This window comes from Gopherus flavomarginatus, chromosome 4 (assembly GCF_025201925.1).
Source record: "Gopherus flavomarginatus isolate rGopFla2 chromosome 4, rGopFla2.mat.asm, whole genome shotgun sequence".
NCBI classification, from domain to species: domain Eukaryota; kingdom Metazoa; phylum Chordata; order Testudines; family Testudinidae; genus Gopherus; species Gopherus flavomarginatus.
Genome location: NC_066620.1, coordinates 214,350,561 through 214,372,110, shown reverse-complemented (window position 1 = coordinate 214,372,110; position 21,550 = coordinate 214,350,561). Strand labels below are relative to the sequence as shown.

General features: G+C 50.6%; 1 protein-coding gene across 10 annotated transcripts in view; it reads right to left on the bottom strand.

Annotated features, from left to right (window-relative positions):
* The window catches only part of OTOF (otoferlin), a 206,911-nt gene that overhangs the window by 76,856 nt on the left and 108,505 nt on the right, over positions 1 to 21,550 (bottom strand). For 9 of the 10 annotated variants that reach the window (XM_050948692.1, XM_050948695.1, XM_050948698.1 and 6 more), the window contains exon 6: positions 3,117 to 3,193. In XM_050948692.1, the coding sequence (XP_050804649.1) occupies positions 3,117 to 3,193 (77 nt within the window). Of the gene's footprint in view, positions 1 to 3,116; positions 3,194 to 10,675; positions 10,721 to 21,550 lie in introns of all 10 variants that reach the window. The other variant, XM_050948699.1, reaches the window with a different exon arrangement.

Sequence of the window (21,550 nt, the reverse complement as noted above, 5' to 3'; positions counted from 1 at the left end):
AGGACTCACCCCTGGGGCACTCTGCTTGATACCAGCTGCCAACTAGACATTGAACCTTTGATCACTACCCGTTGAGCCTGACGATCTAGCCAGCTTTCTATCCACCTTATAGTCCATTCAGCCAATCCATACTTCTTTAACTTGCTGGCAAGAATACTGTGGGAGACTGTATCAAAAGCTTTGCTAAAGTCAAGATATATCATGTCCACCGTTTTCGCCATATCCACAGAGCCAGTTATCTCATCATAGAAGGCATGACTTGCCCTTGGTGAATCCATGCTGACTGTTCCTGATCACCTTCCTCTCCTCCAAGTGCTTCAAAATAGATTCCTTGAGGACCTGCTCCATGATTTTTCCAGGGACTGATGTGAGGCTGACTGGTCTGTAGTTCCCCAGATTCTCCTTCTTCCATTTTTTAAAGAAGGGCACTATATTTGCCTTTTTCCAATTGTTTGGGACCTCCCCTGATTGCTGTGAGTTTTCAAAGACAATGGCCAATGGCTCTGTAATCACATCAGCCAACTCTCTCAGCCCCCTCGGCTGAATTAGATCTGGACCCATGGACTTGTGCACGTCCAGCTTTTCTAAATAGTCCTTAACCTGTTTTTTCACCACTGAGGGCTGCTCATCTCCCCACACTGTGCTGCCCAGTGCAGCGGTCTGGGAACTGACTTGCCTGTGAAGACCGAGGCAAAAAAAGCATTGAGTACTTCAGCGGTTTCCCCATCATCTGTTACTAGCTTACCTCCCCCATTCAGTAAGGGGCCCACACTTTCCCTGACCTTCTTCTTGTTGCTAACATAACTGTAGAAACCCTTCCTGTTACCCTTCACATCCCTTGCTAGCTGCAACTCCAATTGTGCTTTGGCCTATTCTGATTACACAGCTGCATGCTCAAGCAATATTTTTATACTCCTCTCTAGTCATCTGTCCAGGTTTCCACTTCTTGTAAGCTTCCTTTTTGTGTTTAAGCTCATCAAAGATTTCTCTGTTACGCCAAGCTGGTCGTTCTTTCTGCACATCGGGATGGTTCATTCCTGCGCCCTCAATAAGGCTTCTTTAAAATACAGCCAGTTCTCCTGGATTCCTTTCCCCTCACATTAGCCTCCCAGGGGATCCTGCTCATCCATTCCCTGAGGAAATCAAAATCTGCTTTTCTGAAGTCCACAGTCCATATTTTGCTACTCTCCTTTCTTCCTTTTGAACATCTAGGTCGTCTTCCCCAGGTTTGTTCCCTACAGCACGTCTTATCTGGTCTAGTTTGAAATGTTTCCTGCAAAGGGCTTCCTTCTACCATTTCTCCTGGGAGCCTATTCCACAGCCTAACCCATCAATCTCTGCGATGAAGATTGTTGTGATATTTATCTTGAGTTTCCTTTTCCCAATTCCACATCATGGTCCCTAGTTACATCTTCCAGCACCATGTTAAACTACCCCACTCCCTCCCAGGGATTAGAGCTTTCAGAAACCCATCGTCATGTCTACACTGAACTGTCAGTGAGCCAAGCTAGACAGGTGCTAGGTCTGCTCCAGTCTGGAATACTGGATAAGATGGACCAGCTCTGGTACAGAATGGGGCTGGACACCAAACAGAGGGCCCAGTGATCTGCCTGGTGTGGTGGGAAGAAGGTTTGACACTGTGCTGGATGTACCATTGCTCCATTTATTCCCACTGGCCAGTCCGATGCTTCTCTTCTCGTCCTTGTTTCGTTGCAAAGGAGGCTGCGTTACAGAGCACTAACCTATTGTTTGACAGCACCCGCTTGGGTCAGACGTGACTGCTCGACCCACTAGTGATACAGAAAGTACCGTACAGTGTATTTCGATATTAGCGCAATGCAAGGCAAGCGGCCTTGTAACCACAGGGTACAACATACACGTCTCCTGGCCTCTCAGCTGCCAGCACCGAGGTGACATGGTAATTACACCTAAGCCAGGTGAGCTCACTAGAGCCCTCTTGAGCTGCCATGGTTATGTAAGCAGAGAGGCATCTGCAGCTGGTAACACAGAGCCACAGCACTGGGGGAGAAATGGATGGATGGGGTCACGATATTCCTCCATTATAACCTGCACTGATGCTGCACACGGTGCCCAGCCACCACAGCCGAGATGCAACATCAGCCAGGAAGAGAAGGTCCAGCCTGCCCTCACCCGCGCATCCTGCCCAGAGATCAACGCTCCTTTGCCTTAGCTCCCATGTGTTTTGAACAGCGACGCAGGGCAGGTGCCAAGGTGTGTATCAGTACTGTACTTCTATAGCGCCTTCCTTCTCCAAAACGCTAATCAGAGAAGTATAGGAATGGATGGGACCTCTCGAGGTCATCCAGTCCAGTCCACTGTGCTCAAGGCAGGACTAAGTGATAACTAACCCATCCCTGACAGGGGTTTGTCCAACCTGCTCTTAAAAACCTCCAATGACAGAGATTCCACAACCTCTCTAGGTAATTTGTTCCAGTGCTTAACCACCCTGAGAGTTGGGAATTATTTCCTAATGGCCAACCCAAACCTCCTTTGCTGTAATTTAAGCCCATTGCTTTTTGTCCTGTCCTCAGGGGTTAAGGAGAACAATTTTCATCCCCCTCCTTGTAACATCTTTTATGTCTCATTTTTCCTACCAATCCCTTTCCTGTGGCTCTATTTCCATTGACGTCTGCACGCATGGGGAAAAATCCTAAGCATGCCTACAGATCTGTCCACCTATCAATCATTCAGGCTGGCTGGCAAATGGTAAGGATTTTCCATGGAAAATAATTTCATCTAAATGAAAAAAATTGTTTTGATTTGAACTGAAAGAAAATTAAAAAACAAACCAACCTGTTTTCCTCCCCCCATATTTTCCAGGGGGAAGAAAGGGGAAGAAGAAAAAACCTTGAGAACGAGGGTTTAGTTTGGTTTTGATGAAAAATGGAACATTTTAAACACAGATAAATTTTTTCTTAAACATTCACCCTCTCTCTCCTGGGTCCCCCAGTCCATCAGCAATATACAACATAAAGAAGCAATGGAACAGCACAAGTTCATTATGTCACTGCTAACCCAGCCAGCAGCTGCCTGGCCACCCAGGCTTTGACGTATTCTCACCCAACCGGGGCCCAGCTCTGCACAGCTGCACGTACCTTGCTTTCGGTGAGGGTCCTCCTTTGGGGGCCGTATCTTGCCTAGCTTCATGGCTGAAAAGACTCCTTTCCCAGCTCTGCAAGAAGTGGGGGCAGAAGGCAGAACTCATTGAATCTGGTAGTTGCAGATAATTTTGTCTGGGCATTTCTGGACAGAAGAGCACTCTGGGGATTAACCTACCCCAAACTAGGACATTCTGCTCTGGGACTCAGATGCCATCTAGATTTTCATCTGTAGATCTCAGAGTGTTTTATAGAGGAGGTCAGTATCATCAGCCCCATTTCACAGATGGGGAAACAGAGGTACAGAGCAACAATGTGATTTACCCAGGGTCACCCAGCAGAAGAGGAGGGAATAGAACCCAGCTTTCCTGAATCCCAGTCCAGTGCTCTATCAACTAGACCACTCTGCCTCTCTTGCTGAGTACCCACACCCCAAACTAGGGTGAAAATATCAGCTAAACTAGTCCACTTGGAGGGTTAAATACTAATTAGCCTGTCTCAGGCTAGAGCCAGAATACCCCCAAACTGGGGCTAAAACACCAGGCTGAAATGGTGCCAAGACACCCCAAACTGACAACGTTGACGCACCACGTGCTGTTTCAGAGATGTGACTTTTTGTCCATAAGCTGCCTACCAGCCACAGGTCAGCGGGGGGGGGGTGGATTTCCCAATGCAGAGGGGCCAGCACAAGCCCCAAGCACCACCGACATCCCACATCGGTTGTGCTTGGTCTCTGCACCAGGGGGAATTTTCACCCTGAATCATTTTGAACCATAAGACTTGGCCTGCAGTGTGTCTGCCAGCCACTCCCTGCAAATATTCAGCATCCGGGGCTGGATCCTTAACTGGCACAAGTTGTCCTGGAGTGCCGTTCACTGCAATGGAGCGGCAACAATCTACAGTCACTGAGGAGCCAGCCCCTGAAAGCCAAAGTGTGTTGATTACTTTGGATTGGCTACACGGATCACATGGTATTTTTTATGTTGCCCAATTGGATGAAAGTGTTTCAGGTTTCTGGCATAAATATTCTCACTTATGGGTTCAAAATTCACTTGCTGTTAATATTCACTGAAAACTCATCAGCCCCACCGACATTCCTGCCAGTAAAAAACGCTTGCTAGACTATGTGGTCAACACTTGCTGATTTATAATGGCATTAAAAATGGGGATCTGGGGGTATTCTGGCTACCTTAGACTCATAGACTTTAAAGCCAGAAGGGACCATCAAGATCAACTAGTCTGACCTCCTGCACCTCACAGGCCACAGAACCTCACCCACTCACTGCTGTAACAGACCCAGAACCTCTGGCTGAGTCACTGAAGTCCTCAAATCATGGTATAAAGACTTAAAGTTACAGAGAATCCACCATATACACTAGTTTAAACCTGCACATGACCCGTGCCCCATGCTGCAGAGGAAAGCGAACTCTGTCCCCCTCCTCCAGGGTCTCTGTCAACCTGACCTGGAGGAAAATTCCTTCTCAACCCCTAATATGGTGATCCGTTAGACCCTGAGCATGTGGGCAAGACCCACCAGCCAGACACCTGGGAAAGAATTCTCTGTAGTAACTCAGAACTCTCCCCATCTAGTGCCCCATCACCGGCTGTTGGAGATATTTGCTGCCTGCAGTCACAGATCTGATTTAAAACTACATCATGCAACCAAGGCAAAGCTAGGCACAAAGTGGGTTCGAAACACAGCCAATGTGATTTTAAATAGATAGCCATGGCAAAGATTTAGTGGTGTTTGTGGTTGGTTCAGTATAATATGCTAATTTGATATAACAATAATTTAATATACCGTCTCCCAGGCGGAACAGAACTTGGTATGCGGGTTAATAAAATACAGTTCTTTAATATACTGACAACATTAGCACGGCAGACTGGGTTGATTTCATAAGATGGCATAATAAATATGCAGAGCTTGTCAAGCAATATAACAGCTGATTGCAAGCATTTTTGCTCATTGGTTTCACTGTTGTTTGAGGTGGGGAAGAGCTAAGTGAAATTTTTCAACCAACATTTTTTAGCTGAAAAATTCTGATTTGACTAAAAGGTTTCACAAATTCCTGTCGATTTCACCAAATTGTTCATTTCAAAGCATCGACCTCCTCCTTCATTTAAAAAAAATGTTTCATTTCAACATTTTCAAATTGAAATGTTTGGATTTTTCACTTTGAAACAACTTTTAGTTTAGAAATTTAATGTAATTTAAAACAATTAGAAAACTTGAAAAATGCTCGAAATTGAAACGAAACATTTCATTTTGGGTAGAACAAAACATTTAGCTTGACCCAAAACAATTTTTTTTTACTTTGATTTGCCAAAAATGTTGAAAATGTTTCACATCTTTTCTACCAAAACCATTTTTTGTTTCAATTTTTCAGAATTGTCAGCTATCCAAAACATCCCTTACTCAGCCAGCTGTAGCTGGGGGTTCACTGTTACTTGGGAAATCATTTTATCTGCTGTTGGTCTTGGACGGGCACTAGTTATCTTGGTGAAAATAGTGCTGAATCTGGAAAGTTTCATTAATTTTTCATTTCAAGAATGATTCAGTTGGAAATCAGGATCAGAAAGAGTATTCCTCGCTATTCGACAGACATCAAGAAGCAGAAACAAGGCCACATGGCACAGCTGGCCAATCCTATGCCACAAATACCAAAGAGCAAACAGCTGCAGCTATAGAGTGAACTATTTGTGAAGAACCCAATGGCTGAAGTTTGTTTGCTAATCTCTGAGTAGGAATTTGCTTGCGGGTCATACATATATTCACAGCAATGAGGATCGGGGAAAAAAGGATTCTTTGGATAACTTGTACATTCATGATGAGTGAGACTCACCCCGTACAGTGGCGAAAGGCACAAGACCTGTCACCCACGTCCATGCAGCATTTAAGAGGGACTAAAGTGATGTAAGAAGGGTTAAACAAGGCCAGAGTTCTCCTTACTGTTACTCCACCATGTGTGAGTTTGTCTGGAGGTGATTGAGGAAAGAGCAGAACTGAAAAGCAGTTTATAAATCTGCACTGATCTCTGCTTAACAACAACCTTCTACTATTCAGCTTGCAAAGAGCTTTTGCTTTAAGAACATCATTCTCTCCAACATCCTGCTTCTACTTGGCAGCTGGAGAACTGCAGCAGATTCTCAGCCTTTGGGCAGGACTGCAGCTATTCCTCCAGATGTAATTAAATGTCATTCTTTTTAATTAGTCGCTCCAAACCCCAAAGCCATCTCCGACCCAGGGGTGGTACAAGAGAGCAGCTTGCTGGCAGCTGATTAGCATGTAATGACCAGCCACTGAAGCCGTGTTGTTAAATATTAAGGTTTGTTTTAATTTGGGAACAAAAAAGAAGGCAGATGTCGTGTGTGTGTGGGGGGGGAGGTGGCGGGGGTGTTGCAGGACTGCTGAGTGGGCTGTTTAGAGAAGAAAATAATGCTCCCAAAACTCCCCTATGGACGGCAAAGAAAGGACTCATTCCAATGGCATGAATGGGAATCACAGCTCCCATGCAGCACAGCCCTTCAACACATGCCTGATCCGGCTCAGAAAAGCAGTTCAGCACCGGCATACAGATCAGCATGTTCTTATGCCCTTTGTTGAATAGGGATGGGTTTAAGGGTCTGGTTGAAGGTTTGCACGTGGGAATCATTAAGAAAGGGATAGATAATAAGACAGACAATATCATATTGCCTCCATATACACCCATGGTTCACCCGCATCTTGAATACTGCATGCAGATGTGGTCACCCCATCTCAAAAGAAAATATTGGAATTGGAAAACATTCAGAAAAGGGCAACTAAAATGACGAGGGGTATGGAACAGCTTCTGTATAAGGAGGGATTAATAAGACTGGGACTTTTCAGCTTGGAAAAGAGACAATGAAGTGGGGGATATGATAGAGGTCTGTAAAATTATGACCGATGTGGAGACAGTAAATAAGGAAGTGATATTTACTCCTTCTCATAACACAAGAACTAGGGGTCACCAAATGAAATTAATGGGCAGCAGGTTTAGAACAAACATAAGGCAGTATTTCTTCACACAACGCACAGTCAACCTGTGGAACTCCTTGCCAGAGGATGCTGTGAAGGCCAAGACTATGGAGGATAAGTCCATCAATGGCTATTAGCCAGGATGGACAGGGATGGTGTCCCCAGCCTCTGTTTGTCAGAAGCTGGGAATGGGTAACAGGGGATGGATCACTTGATGATTCCCTGTTCTGTTCATTCCCTTTGGGGCACCTGGCATTGGCCACTGTCAGCGGATAGGATATTGGGCTAGATGGACATTTGGTCTGACCCAGTAGGGCCATATGTGCTCCAGCACTTTGCTAAATATTTCAAGGGAGGACTACGAATAGCCCCCTGTATTGTCTGATCTTCTCACTAGGAGGCTGTCATGATTGCTCCACCGCTGCCCTTATTGTTCCCTGAGGACCTTTGCAACTCTCTCCAGGGACCTCATCCCCAAGCCCAGCTCTCTGCCTCATTCACTCACCCTCTGAATCAAGTCAGCAGAGAACACCCCTGTGCTGGCACAGGGGAGCTGGATCTGCTTCATTTAAAGGGGCCAGCTCCCCTGCGACACAGTGCAAACGGCGGCTCCAAAATATGTGTCTTGCCTTTGGGCCACTACCGGATCTTCAAGCCCCTGCTGGAGGAGGGTTCCCAGCCCTGGCTGACCAACACAGAGTAGGGTTCATAGGAAAAGGAGGCTTCCCCCATGAATAAGAGCTCAGGGTTAGGGCCTGCCACACACATGCATCCTTTCCCCACTACTTCCATTCTCAGTAATGAATGAGGAAATTTCCCCTTCTTTCGGTCTTTTTTCTTAAAGGCTGCATGCTCTGGGAGCGAGGACCCAGCAAACTGCTGGCCACACGGCAACAGGGAAGAGCTAGAAAAATTCCTACTTTCTAGAGAAAAAAGAAAGAGTGAGAAAGAGAGAGAGAGAGAGAGAGAGAGAGAGAGAGAGAGAAGCATCCAGGACTGGCATATCCTCGTAGCTGCCAACAACAGACATTCACAGAGGTTTCGTTGGACAGAGAACGCTCTAGCTCGCTCCCCCCGCCTGTCCCCAACCCTCCCATTGCTCCACATCCCACCTGTCATCCTTTCAGGTCAAGGTAAAGTGAGAGATGGCAAATACCTCCCCCCCCGGACCCCCTATTTCCATGCACGGCCAGGTTCTACCTTCACCAGCTGACAGTCCACAACCCGGCTTTCCCCGAGAGATCAGCAGAGACAGGAAAGCGCCTACCTGGTTGCTAGGGCGTGTGACAGCAGCTTTACTGGTGCCACGCAGCAGCCATCCCTGCCAGAGCCCGCCTGGGGCGTGTGTGTGTGTGCTATGAAGCCTCTGGCCGTGCTGTGTTTCCCGGGGTGGCCTGGGGTTGATTTGGGAGTGGATGAGGAGGGGATCTCCCACTGATTCTCCACTCCCAATGCCTCTGGCTCTTTGCTGTACTACACAAAGGTTAAGCCTCCCACCCCCCAAAGAGGGGAGGGGAAGGGAGCTGGCTGAGCGGGCGGGCGGCGGTGGAGAGCTGATACCATCCCTGAATGAATATTGGATGAGAGCCTGAGAACCTGAGATGCCAGGGCCTGCTCCGCAGTCATTGCAGGTGGCACCGGCCCTTTGCAAAGGGCTCCGGCCTGAGGTTTTTCCGGGTCACTTTGAAATCCAGCCTCTGGGTTCCCCTCCCTGTCTCTCCCACTGGGGGTGCAGATAGAGAGGCACTCTGTGGGCATGTGTATCTGCAGGGGGTCCTGGCCACCTCTCCCCACAGCCTGTGTCCCAGCTGGGGCCTAGGCCTGGATCTGGTTACGGCTGCTGCTGAATTATTCACAGCTGACTGACTTTTTAACCATCACTTTTTGGGGGGGAGAAGGGGAGGGGTCACTGGTGTCTTTCATCTCCTGCGTTCAAACCAAACATCCATGTTAGTGCCTTAAAGAGACAGGACATCAGCTGAAAACCAGTGGCCGGCCCCCGTACCCCCATCTAACACCCCCACCCAGCAAAGCCAGTGGGTCAGGCCCCCCTGAGGATTTCCCCTCCGTACGCAAGTCTTTGCATGGTCACAGAAACGCCATAACTGCTTCTATGCCACCTCCGCCCAGCACAGAGTGCTTGGCTGAGGGCAGGGGTGGTGGGCCGAATGTCTACGCACCCCGGCAATCATTCACAGAGAGTGGCATGGCCCCTTGGGCAAGGGGCAGCCAGGTGTAAATTACAGCAGCCCTGAGGCTGCCAAATCAGAATCCTCCAGTCATTCGTACCAGTGTCAGTATCCGATACCAACCCGGCACAAGGTGCGGGGCCGTGGGAACCAGTATTATTCCAATTCCTCTTTTCAGAGCGGATTGAAATTCTCTCCAGGGCAGAGAGTCAGCACCAAGTCAATCCAGTGGGGTTGTGACTGGGCTTTGCACTGGAGTCATTTTCACCCAGGCAGAAGGTGAGAGGCCAGAGGGTGGGCTAGCACCGTATGCTACCGTAACGTATCACCTCGTTCACCTTGGGCATGCCAAAGGCATCGCAGACACAGTAAGCCATGGTCACCGAAGCTGAACTGGAGAGCTCAGAAACCAGCCAACGGCACCCTCCGATTGGCCCCTACAAAGCCAGGGATCCAGGCGGAGCAGTGCTGCCGAGTTTGTTCTCTAGCCCCAGGGAGCGCTAGGAAGTCCTCGCAGCAAAAGCCAACTCTGAACAGGATGGAATTGGAAAGCTGAAAAATGTGGATGTTAAAATAAGGGAGAACAAGTCTGAGTCTGTCTTGGGAGAGAGCTGGGGGAGACTTGGATCAGATACAACAGAGAAACAGAATATGGCTTTGAAACATCTTAGTGCCATTTCTTAACACACATCAGAGAAAGTGGGTTCTTTGTCCCTTTTTATCAGCTGGTCCTTGTAAGAAGATAAAAGTCTCCTACTGCTGCCAGCTAATGGAGCTACTCCTTTAGCTCAATAAGTAGAGGCTCATGCTTTTAGCACTGAAGATCTCAGGCTCAAACCCCATTTTTGGCCCTAGCGGGGTCTCGCTGGGAAAAAAGGCCCCAGTCCTGGGTTCTTTCTTTGATCAGTGCTCAGCTGACAGCCCTGCAGACCGAAGACCCCCAACCCAGCACCCACACTGAGCTCTGCCAACATGCTTCCACCCTGCCAGGGCCGGGCTGCCGAAGGGAGAGGAGGAGAGGAGATCGCTCACTTGCCAGGCCCACTCTGACCTGGGGCCCTCTGCTCACACTGCCAAGAGAGGGGCCATAGGTTCATAAGAGATAAGGCTACAATGCTCATCTCGTCTGTCCTGGATAACATAGGCTAGGACTGCCCCGATTTAATTCCTGTCAGAACTAGGGCGCGTCTTTTAGAAAACCATCCAGCCTCCCAGCCACAGCCCTGAGAGAGAGAGAGCTGGTTTTCCCTGGGCCCTGTGCCCGGCGGCTGGCGGCTGAGAGTTTCAGAGGAAGAGCGCCCCAGGGGTCAGCTCCGCCCCGCCAGCCATGCCCAGGAAATAGCGTGAGCGCGCGGAGAGAGGACACCTACTTGTGCTCGCCGTCTTTGCCCCTTTTCGTCTTCTCTTTGCCTTTGCTGAAGCGAGCGGCCGGGCAGTGAAGGAACAAAAGGGAAACAAAGCAGTGGGTACCATTTACAGACTGATCGCCGGCATCAGCCTGTCAATAAAACATACGTGTGGCCCCTTCCCTGGCCGCTTTCTCGGTCCCTTCTAACTTGGCAGGTCACTAAGTGGAGCTGGCCATCATGCCGGGACCCATCCTCAAATGTCCCAAACGCTGATGCCACCAGGGTCAGGTTTGGGTTCAGAGGTCACCTTTATGACCTGGACCTGTCTCTCTAGGTCTAACCCTCCTTAGACCTCTGAACGAGCATCCACTGAGTGTCCGCCATACGGGGTGATGGGGGGACCATGTAACAGAGCAGTGGAGCTCAGGGGAGATGGAGGTGATTTGCAGATGAATGAATAACGTGTGTGTGTGTGTGTGTGTGTGTGTGTGTGTGTTCTCCCCACCCCAGGCAGCACCACCTTTCTCACCCAGTTTTATACGTCCAGGGGCCCTCGCACAATGGATCAGAGTCCCTCAAAGTGAGGCTGGAATTTGGGACACCCCGGAGATGTGAAAGAATTCAGGATGTTCTTCCCAATCTATGCCCCAATTCCCAGAATCCTCTGGGTTTCCACCGGGGCTGATCAGAGAATGGAGGAGTGAGGAATTGGTGGGCACAGTGGTGTCCTGGTTTTCATCAGAAAGTCCTGATCCTGAACATGCCCATCCCCGTGGTATCCAGGCCCTGACTCAGTGCTCTGAATCTCAGCACATTGTCTCTCCTCTCTGCCCTCAACCCTGTTTCCTTTTCCTGTCTCATAGACTCATAGACTTTAGGGTCAGAAGGGACCAATGTGATCATCTAGTCTGACCTCCTGCACAAAGCAGGCCACAGAACCCTACCCATCCACTTCTATAACAAACCCCTAACCTATGTCCGAGTTATTGAAGTCTTCAAATTGTGGTTTGAAGACCTCAAGCTGCAGAGAATCCACCAGCAAGTGACCCATGCCCCACGCTGCAGAGGAAGGTGAAAAACCTCCAGGGCCTCTGCCAATCTGCTCTGGAGGAAAATTCCTTCCCGACCCCAAATATGGCGATCAGCTAAACCCTGAGCATGTGGGCAAGACTCACCAGCCAGCACTCAGGAAAGAATTCTCTGCAGTAACTCAGATCCCATCCCATCCAACATCCCATCACCGACCACTGGGCATACTTATCTGCTGATAATCAAAGATCAATTGCCAAAATTAAGATATCCCATCATACCATCCCTTCCATAAACTTATCAAGCTTAGTCTTAAAGCCAGATATGTCTTTTGCCCCCTGTTTTGTCTTTCCTCTCTGTTTCCCTTTTCTTTGGTGTGTTCACATGCCTTTCGTCTGATCCGGCCTCCTTTTTCCTGCCACTTCTCTTTCCCTTCCTTGCCTCAGGCTGCTTTCCCCTCCTCATCCCTTTCTGCTCCCACCCCTGCACTGCTCTGCTCCTGGAGCCTCTGGCTTGCCCCACGGGTGCATGGAACGGCAGACATGCTCTGATGAGCGCTGGTACTTTTGGAGAAATGTCATGTCACCCTCTGCTTTTCTCAGCCTCAAACTCTGGGAGGCAGAAGAGCAAGCGAGTGGGTGGAGAGAGAAATTAACAAATTTTAGTGCTAATGGACCTGGCTGATTGTTAATTGGAAGTTGCTGCTCTGTGCCCAGAAGCTGGAAGGGGAGCAGTTGGTGAGGAGAAATGGGGCGGATGAATTCACTGAGCTCCTAGATCAGAGGTGGGCAAACTACGGCCTGTGGGCCACATCCGGTCCATGGGACCGTCCTGCCCGGCCCTTGAGTTCCTGGCCAGGGAGGCCAGCCCCCGGCCCCTCCCCTGCTGTCCCCGCCCCCTGCAGCCATGCCACGGCGTGGGCACTGCTCTGGGTGCCGGGGCTGCAAATCCTGCTGAGCAGTGCAGCGGCGTGGCTGGCTCCAGCTGGGTGGCACAGCTGCCAGACATGCTGCTCTGAGCGGCATGGTAAGGGGGCTGGGGGTTGGATAAGGGGTGGGGGGTCCTGGGGGGCAGTCAGGGGACAGGGAGCAGGGGGAGGTTGGATGGAGCGGAGGTTCTGGGGGTGGTCAGGGGATGGGGGGGGTTGGATAAGTGTGGGAGTCTCAGGGGGGGCTGTCAAGGGGCAGGGGTGTGGATAGGAGTCAGAGCAGTCGGGACTGGGAGGATGGGAGTTGGATAGAGGGTGGGGTCCTGGGGGCAGTTAGGAGTGGAGGGTCCTGGGAGGAGGCGGTTAGGGGACAAGGAGCAGGGGGAGTTGGATGGGTCGGGGGTTCTGAGGGAGGCAGTCAGGGGGTGGGAAGTGGGAGGGGGCGAGGCCATTTGGGGAGGCACAGCCTTCCCTACCCGGCCCTCCGTACAATTTTGCAATCCCAATGTGGCCCTTGGGCCAAAAAGTTTGCCCACCCCTGTCCTAGATAATGACCTTCCCCGGGGACCCCGAGAGCAGCACGTGGGCCTAATACACACCGTCCATTCCCACTCATGGTTCGAAGCAGCCGAGCCTAGTCGGGGTTCCCTTGGGGCGAGATTCCACCTGTGCAGGGGGGTCAGTACAAAGTCTCACCTCCACTTAAGCTCCTTGCACTGGCCCTCGGCACAAGGGGAATTTCACACTTTGTGTCTCACCAGGATATTCTGACAGCCCCGTAGACGTCGGCTGAGCTATTGGTAAGTGAGGGCACGGTGGCATTTCTTGTTAGTGTGAAGGCATTTCACTCCACGTCTTGAGTCCAGGCAGAGTGAAGGAAGGGAATTAAAGGCACCTTCACGTTCTCACTCATGCCCCTCACTATACATGGCAGAAGCTTCCTGAAAACATCTGCAAAGCCACCTGACTGTCCTCCTTAAAACTCCCCTACCAAACCTCAACACCAGCAGGGTTGCCACCTCTCACAATTTTATCACCAGCCTCCTGCTATATGGGGTTTTGTCTTAAAGCTCCAACTCCTGGGGTCATGTGAATCTCTGAGAACTGACTTTCATTTTTAAAAACAAGTTTCTAGCCCTCCTGATTGTGAAGAAATGCAAGAAAAGGTGACTCCCCCCAAAACACAGACACCAAAAGCCAAATATTGTTGGATTTTTAAGTGAATCTCGTGATTTGGAATGTGTGGGCAATACAGATGTTCTGAGACCGCTGCCTGTCACACGGACCAGCTCTCCTTGCTCCCTTGCACTCCCCGTCTGTCTGTATCTCTCCCTCTGGCCCTACACTTAGGTTGTACGCTCCTTCAGATAGGGACTGGTTTTTCTGTGTTTTTACACCTAGCACAATGAGGACCTGATCTGTGACTGCAACCCCTAGGTGCCGTGGTAATACAATAACCAAAACAATACATGTCAAAAAAATTTCTAAAACACATATAACCCCTAGAAGAAACAACAAACAAAACAAAACGCTTCCCCCACATCCCGTGCGTTCGGATATTTTAAAATATCTCCCAGAATCCTTTGGGCTAGCTGCAGCGGTGTGGATCATGGCACGTCCCAGTGCTAGGAACACTAGAATATCTTGTGCTCTCCCTCTTGCCCCTAGGGGGACCAGCCCACAGTCTCACTCCATTACCGCGACGTGGAACACAGGACTCTGACAGCCTGGCTTCCCTGGACCCCTGGGGATTCGAGCACCATGAAGACCAAGGTCTACAGGGCGGGGGTGGAAGAACAAAAATCCTCATTCGCCCCCCACTCCGTGCAATCGGTCCCGTGTCCGCTGCACTTGTGCAAGCACACTGCTGCCCTCTGCTGGCTGCCACCAGACATGCTCAAGCTCTTTTGGCTGCTATGTCTCCCTCTAGTGGATGGAGGTCCACATGGATGATCTAAGACCCGGTACTACGAGAAGCTGACAGAGATTGCCCCTCAGAGGCCGGGAGCAGCAGGTGCTAAATTCTGCTCTCCTGGCAGCCCGTGCTTGGCTAGAGCCCACGGGGCGTGGAGTTACTGAGCACAGACTGTTGGGAGGGTCTCACACCACCTGATGCCACAGTGCATTTTCTCAGACAGCGACTCTCTCTCTAGGGAAATCACTTTCTTCCCCCTTTTCCACTTTGCAGAATGTCCAGATTTGACTCACCTACTCCACAAGGGGGCGTTTCGCGCACCTCTGGGCTACCCGGCCTCCTCCCTGCTCCCTCACTGCCTAGCAGAACTACCATTCCTCCCGCTGGGCCCTTTGTACGTGAACCCTGGTGGGAGGACAGACAACGGGAGAGATGTACCACCGGCCCCTGGACATCAGCATATACAGACCCACTCCTGCCAGCAGGGAATTTGACCCTAGGTATTTTCATTAAGATAAATTAAGACAACACCAGGGGAATTGAGACAGGAGCCAAAGCACATGAGTGTCTGTCCCGTGACTTCAGTGGGCTATGGATCGGGCCCTTAAACTACAAAAACCACATCGAAAGGAGAAGCAGCTCGTACTGGTGCTGAGGAAGAAATCAAAGTAAACTCAAGCATGAAATAAGCATCTATAATGGCTCGCTGGCAGCTTTGCATCTATGTGTGTATATGTATATTTATACATGTAGATATCAGCCAGACACAAGTAAACAGCAGAGAAAAGAGAACACAGAAGCTAACATATATACACACATGCCAAAAGATGGCAACTCAGACATATGCACATATGCCATATATATACACACCCACGCTAAAGGGCTTGCACTCTGGGCGTTAAAATGTCAATCATAGTCAGTAGCATTTGCTTTCAATACTCAAAAGTGTTAAATGTTCATCGTTTTGTTGTGGTCACAATTCAGCAGCCCTAGTCCCATAGACAGGAAGGAGCCAGTTAAATCCCCACATATGGTACTTAATAAGTCTGATTCATTTCTCTCCATCCAGCTGTGTGTGTACCTGCCCGCACAGATGTGCATGAGTGAGGCTACGTCTACACTACAGCATAAAATTGAAATTACTAAAACCGGTTTTATAAAACCGATATTATTAAATCGATTTTATGCGTCCACACTAGGGCACATTAATTCGGTGGTGTGCGTCCACGGTCCTAGGCTACCATCGATTTCCGGAGCGGTGCACTCTGGGTAGCTACATTAAAGGAATGAGACCAATAACTTCGATTTCCATCCACACTAACCCTAAATCGATATAGTAATATCGATTTTAGAGTTACTCCTCTCGTTGGGGAGGAGTATAGAAATCGATTTTAAGAGCCCTTAAAATCGATTTAAAGTGCCTTGTAGTGTGGACGGGTACAGAGTTAAATCGATTTAACGCTGTTTAAATCGATTTAACTGTGTAGTGTGGACCAGGCCTGAACCTGAGCGAATTTAAGTGCGCTGTGTCCCCCTCTAGTGACCAGTTCCTCTAGTGGATAACAATCTACTGCTGCTGCCAGCAAATGGAGTTTCTCCTTTAGCTCAAGTGGTAGTGTTACACCTTTTTACTTTTGAAGAGCTAGGGAACAAACCCTGCTGGGGAGCCAGGACAGGGGCTGTCATGTGGAAGAGTGACGCAGCAGGCTACAGCAGTTGGATTCAACCTTCCCAGGCCATTGCTCCCCTTTACTAGACTCAGACCCCTACTGTGTCAGGCAGTGCCCTCTCCCCTGCCGCTGTATGTACCCTAATGTGCTAGATGCTGTGGGTTATAAAGCACGCTCAGCTGGGCGGGAGGCTGGCAGCGACCCAGCATGGTGGCTTGCTGACAGGGCAGCATGGAGCTCTGTGATTGTGTGGGTGATCTTTGAACCCTGGGCAGGGTCTGACCTTCCCTCTCAATTCTTCCCTGCTGTCGGGCAACGTTTTCTGAGTGGGGCCAGAACACGTGGTCCTTGGCGGTGCCCAGTGTCGATTCCCGGGCTGGGGCTGTCCCACCCCGTCAAACCGGGAGCAAGGCACAGGAGAACACAGGGGGCTTGGGTCTGATCTGTTATCCTCCATGTGCCAGCCGTGAGCCTGGGTCCAGGCCCAGAAGATGGGCTCACTGGGGCAGGACCACAGATCCTGGCCTCACAAAGACCCTGTACTCTGGCCCTTGTCCAGAAGGAAAAAGGTTTCACACCAACCAGAAATGTGGGGAAGAGAGACCAGCGGCAGCCCTGCTACTGAGGGCTACGAACTGAGGCTGGAGAGGGAGCGCTGACCCCTGCTAGCAGGGAGATGGGGGGTAGGGTCAGGGTACCTGAATGGCAAAATGAGGTGCTTTTTCTCTCTTCCCTTAGCTCTGAAATCACAAAGATCAGTCGATTCAGACACAATCCGCTCGGCTGCAAGAACACAGATCTCACCCCCCACGCGCCCCCAGAGCACCATGCACCAAGCAGAACCTCACCGCAATGTCCGCGAGGCAGGCCAGGGCTCTGGGACTGAGAGAGCAAGGCAAGGAGATGGGAGCACCTGCAGGGCCCAGGCACAGTGGGGACGGGTGTGGCAGACAGGCAGGTAGATAGATATGCATGGAAGCCCCACACCCCCAGGGCAAGTGTGGAAAAGGGAACAAGCAGAAGGAAGTCCTGCCCCCATTCCAAAGCCACGCCATGCCACACGCCACGCACCACGCCAGGGCCGAACCGCCAGCACACACACACCACCGGCCTCGCGCCCGATACCTGGGGGCTCCGTGTGCGTCGCTGTTCAGGAGAAACACCATCGACGGGGTGAGTGCCAGGGCAGAGCGAGGCCAACCCCAGGCCCCCCCATCCTTCCCCTGTGCCATCCACTCTCAAGCACCCACAAGGAGAGGGGAAGAGGCCCGGGGCTGCAATGAACCCCAACAGGACAGCTCCCTGCTCGGGCTGGGATGTACTGAGAGCAGCTCAGAGCCCCTCCTTGGGGAGCCAGAGGCCTGCCCAGAGCACTCATTAGGCTGAGACTCCAACACTGCCTGGGGGAACCTCCTCCCAGCTCTCTGGTACCGCCTTGGCCCCCATAGCTCAGCCTACTACCCCCAATGGCTTGCCAAGTGTAGGCCTCTCCCCTCCCTCTCCTGTGTAACCCCCAGCCCCCGAACTGCAGGGCCTGGAGGTGCAAGTCGGCAAAGCCCTCAGGAGCCCGTCAGCACCGAGATGCAGGATTGGTTGTGTTCATTATGTTTATTTCGTTAGGTTTATTAGGCTGTGTTTATTAGCTCTATAATCTGTTTAATGCTGTAGAATATAAGAGATGAAACAAAATAAATCAAAACAACAAAGACAGACCAGAGCATTTCAATGGTTCCAAATCAAAATGGTTCCAAATTTTTGTTTCACGAGAAATTTCGTAGTATCTGCTTGTGTGAGTCAAGATGAAAAAGGTTTTGAGATATGGGAATTTCCCACGGAACGGAAATTCTCTCAAAAGAGGGTTTGTGCCTCTGTCCTGTCCCCAGCCACCCCTCGGAACTCAGCGTGGGTGTGATTTTCCTGCTGCTGAACAAGGCACTTGGTTCACAGGCCTTTGGCCCCAGGACATGTAGAGCACTGGCACAGTGCGAGCTTTCCCCATGCTGCCCTGGGATAGTCCAATCTCTAGGTTCATTCAATCCTGGGGCCTCGGCAGAGAATGCCAACAAGAGGGGCTAAGGTGGTGGCTCTGAGACCCAAGACACAGGGGAAGCGGATACCAGCTCATTGCCCGTGGCTGCCAAGCAGATAAGCCAGGTGGTAATCAGATTTACTGAGACCCTGAGTGTATTTCTATGCAAAGTCATACGGGTTGGCAGGATCATGGGGTGTGGAACTGGTGGTGTGTGGCAGCAACCCAGAACAGCACAGGCATAAGAAGATGGGTGGCGTCAGAGAGAAAACCCTCCTCCCACACTGCACACAGCCTCCCTCCAGCCCCAGGGTAGTGGTACCTTGCTACTGACTTGTATCCATCATTGAGTTTATTCCTCATTTCAGACATTTTGCTGAGTTAGATGCAGAAAGTGGGGGAGGGGGGAAAGAAACAACATCACATTGTCAGATCTAAAAGCAACCCACCAAGAGCAAGAAAACCATTATCCCTGGGACACGTCACTGGGACTGATACAGTCAGATCTGCCCTTGCCAGACCAGATCTGCACTTAGCAAGACAATCTACAATGTTGTGTCTTGTAATGAAACGTTTACTTGTAATCATATTACCCAGCCACTAGATAGCTCTGTGTGCTCTACAGAGTTATAGGCAGAGTGTGGTTTGTGGTTAACAACACAGACAAAGCTGGGACTTAAGCTGTGTAGAAGCTGGCCTATTTGTGTCAATAGTTTGTATTTGTTTAATAAATGCCTCCTGTGTAAGACGGACTGTGATTCCATGGCTGAACAGGATACTTGCTCAATCATTTAAGACCAATCCCTGGAGAAGAGATTGTTGGGAACAGTTATGCCCTGGCCTGGATGAGGGTGGACTGTATGCCCCGGTTCAGTCCTTCCCATCTGTAACTCCTCTCCTCCCAAGACCAGACTACAACACTCAGAACATTGGATTGAATTGTGGTTCATTCATAGCAAACATCCTCTCGGTTCCTGTTGTTCTACAGTCTCTGCATGCGTCTGGTGGATGCCTAGACTGTGAGCAATTCATTTGACTGACAATGTTTGCCTTTGCAATTGAGCTGCATGGAGGTGCTAGTACAGTGAGCTGGTGTGTGAGCACAGCCAGGGAGTGAAATGGAGATGCTACCCAGTTGTGCCTGAAATTGTGAATGCAAACCTGAGCCCACAGAAAAAGAGTCTGCATTGAGAAACGAAGTCCTATTTATCTCAGAAGGCGTCGCTCGAGCCTATAAATGAACGACTGAATACAGGGGCTCTAAATCCAGATATAAATATTGACAGACACACCCAGGGGGTTCATTAAATGGTACCAAATTGCTGCAAGAATCTGTAACCAGGGCTCAACAACCCCTATCGTACAGCCTCCTTCCTGTGCATTCGCATAATGAGTTCACACTCGGCTCCCTGGCTCGGAAGGAAACGGCTCACTGAGCTAATTAGCAACGGGTCAACCTCACGGAGCAGCCGGACGCAACTTGGCTGCGCCAGCACAGCAAAAGAAAGGGAAGCATCAATAATTCACTCCAACCAGATTGCTGTCGGCTACAGAGCTCCGTGCCCGCCATGCATTTTTAAAGGCAAACAGTTATCAGGTTATGGTTTTTGGTCTCTTGTTTTGTGCTAGCCGGCAGCCCACTTGCTGCTCTGACATTCTGGCTCTGTCTTAAATAAGGAGCCCTTGAGAAAGAGGCAGAGAGGCTTTGACGCCATCACTGTCAGCATGGCTGGGAAGCTGCTCAAGGGAGCCAGGTCTACAAGTCCGACAGTCTTTGTTCCCTCTCCCACACATCCACACAGGTATTTACCCAGAATTCTCCTCTTCGGCATCTTCTCCCAGGCTAGGGTGTTCCAAAAATACAATGAAAAAGAGTCAGTCACAGAGGGTCTCTCTCTTTTATAATCATTACTTGCTAAAGGGGGACACGTATTTGACTGCGAAAGAACCATGCACATAGCACACCGAGACAGGGAAAGAACTCCATGCATACACTCCCAGCAAACTTTCTGCTTCTTCCCAGAGCTTTGCACCCAGCCCTGCTGTGCATTCTGGGTAAAACATATGCCAAACGGCAATGACATCTGGACATGGGCTGGGAGCCCAAGAAAGAGGGAATCCTTGGTAAGTCTGGCTCAGGCCCGCCCAGCTGAGAACGCCATTGTGGGGACCTGATCCTCAGGATGACTTGTCATTATTTTTCAGGCGTCTGAAAGTGCACTCAGCCCCTCCCAAAGCAAATGAAAACACTGCAAAGCAAATAACGACACCACCAGAGCTTGCAAACCAAAAACGTTCATGCACCTGCTTAACTTGTAGCATGTGAGCCGGTCCCATAGACTTCAGCGAGTCTCCCTGTAACGAGGCGGGGACTCACCCCTGTGGCACCTCCTTCTGGTCATCTTGGGAATTAGCTCACCAGTCATCAGAGCACCCTCTGCAGGCCAGGTGTCCCGCGTGTCATTGGCCCCCCATGTCCCTCCTGGACCCCGGTGCCCTTGTCTTGGGTGCTGCTCCCCCTGGCAGTACCCCACTCTGGGTCTCCTCACCCAGGGGAACCCCCACCCCTTATCCCCACATCACCTCAGTCATGGCTACTGCCAGTCACTGTCTAGCCCCCACGCCCTGGGGCAGACTGCAGTCTATCAGCCAATCATCACAGGGGACAAGGGGTCTGGACTGGCTGCCTTTACCCACCTCAGGCTGCCCCTTTGCAACACCAATACCTAGGTGGGCCTAGGACCAGGCCCTGCAGCCTGGCGAGTTGCTGGCCTGGGGCTTCCCCGCTCCCAAGGCCTTTCCCCAGCCCTGCCTCCCTCTAGGTCCCTGAGTAAGTTTCCCCAGCAGCCAGACCTGCATCTCTTTCCAGTCAGAGTGAGACTGCTCAGCTTCTGGCTGCCCTGGCCTCCTTTTAAGGTCCAGTTGCTCAGTTTGGGGTGTGGCCCCAGCTGCAGCCACTTCCACTTCAGCTGGAGTTTTGCTCCCTCCCCCAGCCCCAGCCCTCTGCAGGGTTTTTCCCACCCTTTCAGGGCTGGAGCGGGCGTTCACCCCGCTACACTCCCCATGAGCGTAAAGTAAAGTACGTCAGCGTTTCTGGGATGGGGGCCTGGCATTTGCTGGGATACAACAGAAGTGGTTCAAAAAAACATATTCAGAGGGGTCAGCTTAGCGCACAGCAGCTCAAATTAGTGAGGCTATTTCAATCTGGCTTGTGGGGGGGTCGGTTTTGTGTTTTAATGGCTTTCTTCCCCCTTACTCAGATCATCCATTTCCTCGATCCATCTGGCTCGCAGCCTCCCAAGCCAGCAAAACCACTGGTGCTACA